General features: G+C 37.5%; 1 protein-coding gene across 1 annotated transcript; it reads left to right on the top strand.

Annotated features, from left to right (window-relative positions):
• The first annotated feature begins 2,807 nt into the window (after positions 1–2,807).
• Positions 2,808–10,245, top strand: LOC107809910 (uncharacterized). Its single transcript, XM_016634607.2, has 3 exons — positions 2,808–3,174; positions 6,984–7,132; positions 9,934–10,245. Exons 1-3 carry the CDS (start codon positions 2,989–2,991, stop codon positions 10,070–10,072), a joined length of 474 nt encoding a protein of 157 aa, XP_016490093.1. The 5' UTR covers positions 2,808–2,988; the 3' UTR covers positions 10,073–10,245.
• The last annotated feature ends 371 nt before the right edge of the window (positions 10,246–10,616 follow it).

Here is a 10,616-nt window from a genome sequence, read left to right as displayed (position 1 = left end):
AATGATTGTTTAGTTTGTTGTATATAGAGTATTAGATATTTAAAACTGTAAGTACATATGCTATTAAGGGTAAGGAGGAGTGTGTTTATTTTCGAGAACCAATTTGGGTTCATGCCGGGGTGTTCGACTACAGAAGCCATCCACCTTGTTAGGAGATTGATGGAGCAGTATAGAGAGAGAAAGAAGGACTTGCATATGGTGTTCATTGACTTAGAAAAGGCGTATAATAAAGTTTCGAGTGAGGTTTTGTGGAGATGTTTGGAGGCTAGAGGTGTACATGTTGCCTATGTTAGATTGATTAAGGACATGTATGATGGAGTAACGACCAGAGTAAGGACTATGAGTGGGGACTCAGACCATTTTCCGGTTATGATGGGGTTGCATCAGGGGTCGGGCACTCAGCCCTTTTTTGTTTTCTCTAGTGATGGACGTACTGACGCGCCACACCCAAGGGGAGGCACCGTATTGCATGCTATTTTCAGATGATATTGTATTGATTGACGAGACGCGAGATAGTATGAATGCACAATTAGAGGTATGGAGGCAGACCTGGAATCTAAAGGTTTCAAGTTAAGTAGGACCAAGACAGAATACTTTGAGTGTAAGTTCAGTGGCGAGACTCAAGGAGGGGAAGAGAGGTGAGGCTGGACTCGTAGGTCATCCCTATGAGAGGGGGTTTTAAGTAGCTTAGGTTTATTATTCAGGGGGATGGGGAGATTGATGAAGATGTCACACATCATATTGGGGAGGGATGGGTGAAATAGAGACTCGCTTTTGGTGTTTTGTGTGACAAAAAGGTGCCACCGAAACTTAAAGGTAAGTTCTATAGAGTGGTGGTCAGACCAACGATGTTGTATAGGGCTGAGTGTTGGCCAGTCAAGATCGCTCATGTATAGAAGATGAAGGTAGCAGAGATGAGGATGTTGAAATGAATGTGCGGGCACATCAGGTTAGATAGGATTAGAAATAAGGTTATTCGCGACAAGGTGGGTGTGGCCCCTATTGAGGACAAGATGCGAGAAGCGCGGCTTAGGTGGTTTGGTCATGTGAGGGGGAGGAGTACAAATGTCCCGGTGAGGTGTGAGAGGTTGACATTGGAGGGCCTACAGAGAGGTAAAGGTAGGTCAGAGAAGAGGTGGGGAGAGGTGATTAGGCAAGACATGGCGTAGCTTCAGCTGACCAAGGACATGACCCTTGATAGGAAGGTATGGAGGTCAAGAATTAGGGTAGTAGAATAGGTAGTCTAGAGTGTTCATAATAGTAGTATTGACGCAGTCTCGCTTTCTGTTGGTAGCAAGTTTTTATGACTAACTATTGTTATCTTTCATTGTTGATCACCTTACTATTTTGTTATTTTTATTCTGCTTTTATATGGCTTTTTGGTATTGTCCCTTCTTGTCTACATCTTTATTAATGTGGTTCTTATGCTTTCCTAAGCCGAGGGTCTATTAGAAATAACCTCTCTATCCTCACAAGGTAGGGGCAAGGTCTGCATACACACTACCTTCCCCAAACCCCACGGTGTGGGATAATACTGGGTATGTTGTTGTTGTTGTTAAGTACATATGCTATTATTGACTGTTTTCAAAGTATTAAAACTCTTCAAAGACAATTGTATAATGAATGATGTTTTTTGCGAATATAATATTAGTGTAGTTTGCTCTTTAACTTGTTGTCACTATAAAATTTTATATAATGGAACCAAACATCTATCTTAAAGATTGTGCACCTATGTTCTTAAAATCCTGGATACACCTCTGCCTTCTAACAACATAGCAGCGACCTTCATCCTTTCATTTGCAGGAACTTTCTCCATGGAAAAAAACTGCTCAATTTTGAATAGCCAACATCGTAAGTCATCACCTGCAAATCTAAGAAACTCCATTCTTGACCACCATGAGAAGTTGGAATTTTTGTTGTTATAATTGTTGGGACTCTTTTCCCAGTGTGATCTTTCTTCTGTTGGTTACACTTCATCTTTATGATCCACCTAATTTTTGCCTTTTCGAATTTTTCCCCAATTGTTCTTTTAACTCCATGACAGCTTGATCTAATTGTTTCAAGCTTGAGACTTCTCCATTCAAAGGCCTAGTATCAGTCATTAATTTCAGCATCATCTCACGTAGCTCTCCCACTTCATTCGCGAGATTGTCGTTTGATCGAACACCTTTCGTCATAGTTCCAAGGATGCGGATGCTCTGATACCACTGATAGTTCAATTGCAGGAACTCAGTGATGAGTTCAAGGATCGAGCAGCTAAGTCAAGAGCTTGTAGAGAAGCTCGAGATTATAAGCAATGGAGATCGAAAAGAAGAAGATGAAGAGAGTAGAAATAGAAAGAATTGTAATAGCTTTGCTAATATCTTTGTAATGTGTACAGTGAGATCATTTATAGAATTAGATTATATTGAATTGTGCAGCCTACTCTAACTGACTCGACGGACTTCCATTTCAACTAATTAACTAACTTTTAACTGCTTCTGTTCCATCTATCTAACTCGCGTCTCCAGCTCCATTTTGCATATCAAATATAGTAGCTCTAAAAATGCTACTTGTGTACTTCCCCTCACAATTAGTTGGAACTAGTTTATTGCTATTTGTTGAAATAAAAAAGAATAACCCAAAAAAAAAAAAGTTAAGGACTAAAAATATCTATCTATGATTTTTTGAGGAAAAAAAAGGGGGAAAGAATTTCTTTCATCTGTTAAACAGAAGCAGAAATGAAGGCCCCTTAGCGGTCCCACCCAACCCCCACCCCCACCCCCCCAGCAACCGCATCCAGCCTCTTTCCTTGAACAGTTGAACCCATCCCATTACCTTATACTTGGACTTTGTGCGATAATTATCGCCATTTCCATCTGACTTTGGCGATTGCTTATATAAAAAGGTTTCTTCTTCAAATTCATATTTGTCTTTGCTTATTTATATATACACACTAACGTTTAACTACAGACGGTGGGGATAGAAAGTATTTTTCGATCCATTTGGATGGCGAATTATTATGTGAGGGCTGCTCCTACGACGGATCTGAATCGGAACACTGAGTGGTTCACCTACCCTGGGGTCTGGACCATCTACATATTCATTCTTTTCTTCTCGTGGATGGCTGTGCTCTCTGTCCTTGGCGTCTCACCCGGCGTAGCTTGGACCATCGTCAATCTCTCTCATTTCCTTGTACGACCTTTTATCTATGCCTTTTTTTTCCTAATATGTGGATGCTTTTATGATGCCAAGTCTCTAATTTTGTGATCTGATTTATGACTATCCTTTCATGATTATGTTATTATCATTTTGGAAATCTGGGATTTTGGGAGGGACTTGTTCTTAGATGGGCTTTCTGTTGGAAGAGCTGTATGATAACCCACCTATGCCTACTTAATCCCGGCTTCTAGTTTGATTGACTTTGCAGGTCATTCAGGTCTATACCTACGTTCCTTGTGATTCTCAAATGTCACCGGTCCCCTGACATAAGGAGTATATAGTGAATCAGTACCTTTATTCTGTTGGATTTTTTTTAGAGATTATAATATTAAGAAGAACATTTAATCAACAAACAAGACAATGGTTAACAATAGAAGAAGAGATAGAGTTTTGGACGTGAAGATCGATTCAAGTCATGCTATGGAATGCGTTATCTTCAGAGTGGATGCAAATAGCAAAGTGACGTCTTACTCCCAAATATACAGCAAAATCGCTCCGGAATCTTCTAATGTGCCCTCAAAAAAGAAGTTTCGGAGAACTCTTAAATCTCTCAACTGTATTTGTAGGAGTTGATAAATACACTTTGGATGATCACATATCCGAATATGTATAATATTTCACTTAAAGGGGTGGGAAGAGTTTAATGAGAACATCACATTTAGGGTAGGGGACGGGAGGAGGATTAGTTTTTGGGAGCATAGGTGGTGCAGGAACAATGCTTTGAGAATCACATATCCGAATATGTACAATATTTCAAGCCAAAAGAAGATGTCTGTCTAAAGGACGTGGAGTCTACAAGAGGAAGAAGTGCAATGGAGTGTGAGGTTAAGAAGGAATTTGCATGACTGCGAGGTGGAAGAATTTCAAAACTTGCTCGGACTCCTTCAGAATCAACAAGTTTCGCAAGATAGACAATGATGCGCGGAGATGGAGTGCCGGGGAAAATGACGTTTTCCTTGAGTCATATTATGAGAAGCTTCTATGTGGGATGACACCATGTTTGTTGTTGTTATTATGATAAGCTTCTAACTAGGGAGGAGCCGGTCTTTCCACATAATTCAGTATGGAATCCCTGGGTACCGAGAAAAGGTGTGATTTTTTAATTGGCTAGCTACAAGACAGGGTAATTTTGACGGTGAAGAATTTTAGGAAGAGGAAGATTACTCGTGTTAGTTGGTGCTTCATGGGGATAAAATATGAATCACCTCCTTTTACATTGTCGGATAGCTTCTTATTTTATTTTTTTTGGGGAGGGGGGGTGATTTTTAGTTGGTTTGGTATCGAGTGGGTGACGTCGGGCACGGTGAAAGAAGTTATATTTAGTTGGGTCTTCAGAAGACAGTTCGAAGACGTAGGGCTTGGGTGTTGCTCCTCTAGCACCCATGTGGGTTGTTTGGAGTGAGGAATAGGAGAGCTTTTGATGGAGTAGAGAAAGATCTTGTACACTTGAGGAATAGCCTCTTTTACCTTATCTGTTTTTGGTACATCCATGAGGTTCCTATTTGTATAGATGATTGAGTGTTATTCTTAGAAAACCATGTCTTTTTGTAAGAGGTTTTACTTTTTGGTATACTCCTTGTATACGAGAATGTACTTGCCTTTCTTTTATAAAATTTATTACCTTATCAAAAAAGGAAAATCAAGTTTAGATTTTTTGGTGGGATAGGTATTTCTAGAGATTCAATAAGGTAACGTACATACCTTTGCAAGAACAAATGTACCCTTAAAGATTGGATGGCACCTTTTCATAAAGAATAACTTTATCCTTTAAAGAATGGGTAACATCTTTGCACAAAACATTGTCTCTTGTTCAGAAGTATATTTTAATTTTGAATGACTTCTAAGCAAATACCACCATATTCTTGGGAACCTTTTCCCAGAAGAGAATTGTTTTTGGCTAACTTAAAAGTTAAAACCTTGAGTCTTATCCCTCCGATCCTATATAATCCCATTTCTTTTTAACCCATAAAAAAAGAAAGTTAAAACCTTGAGTCTATGAAATTTATCATCATCCATTATAGTGTTAGTACCCTTCCCTTATAGTGGCTAAAGCTTTTCTTACTACCATTTTGTGGAAATATATTTGACTTGTGTGCTCTGTTATATTCCATGAAAAAGATTCTTCATACCTAAGAAATTTAGTAGGTGTGGTAACGTCCGAATCCACTCCTCAAAGAGTAAGTATACACGGTCGCATGCAATATAATTTACCCAACTATGAATCAAGGTCGAATACCACAGGAAACAATATGTAGGCGATTAGGCAAGTAAGAGAGTTATTGCTTTGGCTTTATGCTAAGCCAAACACTAATAAGGGTTTGGAGAAAATATTATGACTAATGCAGAAATATAAACTAACCTAGAAAGCAAATAAAATGATCAATGGCTACAAGCATGAATACAAGGGGAATCACACTCAAGACTCACGTAACGATCCAATATATTTCACGATTTTATAAATATGAGCGAGTTTATGTTAATTAGCCTCGGATTATAATTTCACATTAGCTTCTTTCGAAAACTAACAAGACTTTCTAATTGAATTATCCCTAAAACAATTAAGAGAATTAAGCACATCCGAATGTGGTTTCAAGTAGTTCAATCCTATCCCTAGGTAGAATCTATAAAATAAGGGTTAACACCTCAAGTTCTTGTTAATTAATATTTCCCAACTCCGAATTTGCCTTTTCCAAAATTTAAACCGAAGTTAATGGGCAAGTCCTAGGGTTGGCTAATTCCTTTGGAAACATTTTAAAAAAAAAAGAATAATTAAAGAAATAATCAACTCACTTCATAATTAATAAAAATCATTCAATACATAAGCATATAGCATAACAAGAGTTTTAATCCAAACTTGAATAATGAGTATTTTCATAAACAAGAATCAAATAATGGTATGAAATACTACACACTTAGATATTCAATACAAAGCAAGAAATTAAACAAATGGGCAAAAGATTAAGAATTTCTCATCGAAGGACTTCAAATCTACAATCCCCAGGTCTATTGGAAACAGCTTTTCTATCTTCACAAGGTAGGGGTAAGGTCTGCGTACACACTACCCTCCTCGGACCCTACGGTGTGGGATAATACTGGGTATATTACTGCTGTTGTTGTTGGTGTAGAACCCTAGCTCTCCAAAACTTGTATTTTCTGCCACAGATATCTTCCAAAACGAGCTAGGCCGAGTTTTATGTGTTTTGGGATAAAAAATGTGAAATTTCATTTTTGCCCGGTTCTGGCCAGAAAACCTTCTTCGCGTTCGCGTAAAGTGCTTCGCGTTTGCGAAGTGCTCTGCCCAGTTCTGCCAGAAAACCTTCTTCATGTCCGCGGCCGGTCCTTCGCGTTCGCGAAGGGTTGTTGACTGGTTGACCTTTGCTTTCGCGGCCAGACTTCGTATCCGCGAAGGGTACTCTGTTGACCAGATTTCCAGTTCTTCATCTGAGCTCCTTTTTGACTTGTTTTCACTTGATTTCTTTCCCGATTACTTCTAAATCACATAGACCTGTAAGATGGGAGTAAACCACAGTAAATGCACTATTTTATCAATTAAACATAGCAAAAGTTTAAGATTAAAGAAGAGATAAATGGGTAAAATACTAACTTATCAACGTGCTAATTTGTTTTTTCTTTTCTGGTACTAAATTTTGTTATTCCTCTGAAATCTGAATTATAGAAAAGATTGTGAAACTAACCAGTGATATAACAGGGTTGGGAAGCTTGTTGTGCACCTAGCTGCCTTTTCTATCTCATTTGTGCATAATCTTGTCTTTTCCCTTTAGGTCACGTATCACTTTTTTCACTGGAAGAAGGGAACGCCATTTGCTGAAGACCAGGGTATCTACAACAGGTTGACTTGGTGGGAGCAAATGGATAATGGAAAGCAGCTTACTCCCAATAGGAAGTTTCTGACAGTTGTTCCTGTGGTGCTGTAAGTATTCATTTTTTAAGTGTAAATCATTTGTTGGGCTTTTTGGCTATGAAATCATTGATGCTGTGGATTACTAATAGCGCACATATCTACTGTGTGGAAATTATAATCTCTCTATAAGTAATCAACAAAATAAACGACCCCTTAATTCTGTGGAGTAATTATAGGGCACATATTTACAATCTTAGTGAACTAAGCATATGTTACATAAAATATGTGTATGGAGGTTGTAGCAGGATGTAATTATGAGCATCAGCTAGAAGACTGATGTGTTAATTAACATAACTTTTTAACAGCAAATTGGTAATTTGGGGCTTAAGTTAGTTTGGGGATTTGAGGCGCACGTCACGAGTTAAATCCTACTGTGAACTAAGTCTGATATTTAAGTGGAGAAGAGTAGGATGATGGACCATTATCCACCGAGTATCGAAGTAGGAAACAATGGATTTCTTGGTTATAGAAAAAGTTAGTTGGAGTCTTTGAGTTAAAGAAGTGAACTGATGAGCATTGGTTCAGCTATATGAAAGGCAGATTTCTTTTTCTTTTTTCCTTTGTTATTTCATTCTCCAATTCCTGGTGAGTTTGAGGCCTCCGGTGCCTTTAATTTGATATTGACCTGTATATAAGTATGTAAGGCAGATGTTAGAAAAGAAATCCCCAATAATATAAAGCATGAAAGAGTTATATGTAAAGCTTCATCTATTGTGGCCAAGCGAGACTATGCAATTGCGAGAGAGGATCGATGCTCTACTTGAAACAGCATAATGTATAATGGTTAGTTGCTGTAGCAGTGTGTTCTACTTTAAAAGGAAGGGAACTAAAAATGAAACAACATTTGATATTCAGTGAGATCTGCATAAAAGAAAAAAAGGACCTAGAAAATCTGCAATCCTGTACTGTAAGAGTGAAATCTTCAGACCATTATTGCCTTGGTTTGTAATATAACATTGTTCATGCTAAACTTGAACTTCTTTTGATCTGGGACTGGATATTGAACTAGAAAAGCTATTGTTTTCTGGTTTTTGTGGTGTGATTGGTTAAACTATCAGTCCAACTGGTCCTTTATGCATTGCAGGAACAATTTGATGTGGAACTAGTAATTATATAAGCTTGTATATCTTCCGCGTACACACAATAAGTGTATGCAATATAATTGTGCTGAAATTGTTGCTTCTCCAACAAAATATCACTTTAATCTGAGGTAATTCTCTAGATCTAATGCTATAAACAGTTTCTGGTGGAAGCCGTATGAGAAACCATAACCTAAAATCATGTATTCCCGATAACCTATCAATTTGAATAATATAAGTATTTGATTTGGTTAGTATGGAATCTTTTTGACTTGAGTTTTTATGACTATTTGATTATCGAGATATGTTACTTTAGTGGCTTGTTTGATTTATTCATATGTTAGGAAACATAGATGTAGTTCCAATCAACTTTGTTGCAGTGTGCAATAGGTACTTCTTAGTTGAGGTGTCAAAATGAAAACTGGAGCCAACTTTGAGGGGCCGTATATCTATTTTGCCTAGTTTCTTTCTCTCTGAACATACATGTATGTATATCCATAAAGACATGCTGTTGCTTTTCCTCTTCCTTTCTCCTCTTTAGGTGAGTCACTAAGGAACATAACTTAGAAAATCCTAAGACTCATTTTACTTTATGCCAATTAAATGATGATGTTGAACATTCTCTTTATTATTGCAATACTCCTTTAAAAGACTATCGACCTGTTTAGTCAAGGTCAACTTTTTGTTTGTTTAGAATGATATGCTTTTCTTCTTCAATGAAACAGAAAGAGATACAAAAAGATGGATAATCCCATAAGTTTTAAGTCTTCTAGCATTTTCCTGAGTAAACAGTTAGCATACCCATAGTTCAGTTTCTGCAATGGTTTGCAAATCAGAATACTCCGCAACCGAAAAGGAAAAATAAAGAAAAGAAAAGAAAGGTAAGCTGGAATGTGAAGTGGAGTAAACTTGACCAAAAAAGGATCAGTTTATTTTTCTTTTTCAGTTTCTTTTGGGTGATGGAAAAATCCTTGAGATGATGTCTATTGTCTGCTAGTTCTTGAGCCGAGGGTCTTTCGGAAACAACCTCTCCACCTTCATAAGGTAGGAGTAAGGTCTGCGTACACACTACCCTCACCAGACCCCACTTGTGGGGTTTCACTGGGTTTGTTGTTATTGTTGTGTGTCTATTGTCTTCTGATAGAAGTTTTGGTCTCAAAGGCTTATTAATGCTACTGTTGCTTCTCAATTGACTTTTACTTGTACTACTACCATCTTGTGAACAAACCAATATATATTTCTGTTACGCAATTGCCTTAATCTATTTAATTGAAAGTTGAGTTCTGCTACACCAGGGTTGACATCTTAAATGCGAGACTCTTAAGGATGTGAATTTGAAGCATATGTTTGGTACTAATTGAATGGTATTCTGTCTTGTAAATGATGCTTCCACATATGCATGATCTTGCTGCACTTAAGGTGTATATACAAATGCTTGGCAAATTTAAAGAAAGCTGAGATGATAAAAAGGAAGGGGAGATGGCCCCTGCCCTCGTCTATTATATTCACAAGTAACAATGAATGAATCCTTTGTTCTAATGTTATTGATAGGACTTGATTTATTGGCCATTTGTTTGGTCTCTGCTACAGACACACAGTGGACTCTCTTCTTTCTTTCCTCGAGAAATTTGTTCTTTGTTTTAAATGATCTTTCGTGCTTGTTTAAGACGATCTCACCTTTTCGATGAGGTGCATTTACTGATATGTTCAAATACTTGCTTCGTTCAATAGGTACTTGATCGCTTCACATACAACTGACTATCAGCACCCGATGCTGTTCTTCAACACATTTGCAGTTTTTATACTGGTGGTTGCCAAATTTCCAAACATGCACAAGGTTCGAATTTTTGGTATAAATGCAGATCAATGAGCTATATTCAATTCAAAGCATACAGTTCAACTTTACTCGCATTTATTATTTGAAGCTTTAGAGTTTTTCAGTAAACTGGGAACCCCTGTACAAATGCAAGAACTGTAAAGGGTAAAGTAAAATTATATACCTCTTTTTAGCTATGCAATTTTCTATTAACCTGTTGAAGGCAAGATGCTGCAACTTTGCCTCTGTATTCCTTTGAATTATGTCTTTCTGTGCTTGATTACCAGCTAAAGATGACTCTTTCTTACCCTCAAATTTTGAAAAGTGAAAGCAAAAGTTGCAGCTGGGACCCTAGGTCATTGCTGTAAATTCTGTTTCTGTGTTGTTTCTTCTGGTTTTTGGCGGTTTGCTGAGAATGAGTGAATGAGAATAGTTTATTTAGACCCAGACTAATGCCGTGAAGGGCCCAAATTTTCTCAACTGAGCAGATAATGCTTTATCAAAGTTTTGGTGAGAAAATAAATATATAGATGTAATTGGAAAAAAAAGTAACAGATAAACAATTGTTGTTTACATGCGAAGAAAGGAAGCAACAGGA

The sequence above is a fragment of the Nicotiana tabacum genome, chromosome 20, assembly GCF_000715075.1.
Source record: "Nicotiana tabacum cultivar K326 chromosome 20, ASM71507v2, whole genome shotgun sequence".
Lineage (NCBI taxonomy): Eukaryota > Viridiplantae > Streptophyta > Magnoliopsida > Solanales > Solanaceae > Nicotiana > Nicotiana tabacum.
Note: the sequence above shows the minus strand (reverse complement) of the source record. Positions and strands in the feature narration are given on the sequence as shown.

Coding starts and splice junctions, on each gene's coding strand:
- LOC107809910 (XM_016634607.2), top strand. CDS start 2,989: ATGGCGAATTATTATGTGAGGGCTGCTCCTACGACGGATCTGAATCGG. Junction 3,175..6,983: donor TCAATCTCTCTCATTTCCTT/GTACGACCTTTT, acceptor TTTTCCCTTTAG/GTCACGTATCACTTTTTTCA. Junction 7,133..9,933: donor ACAGTTGTTCCTGTGGTGCT/GTAAGTATTCAT, acceptor TTCGTTCAATAG/GTACTTGATCGCTTCACATA.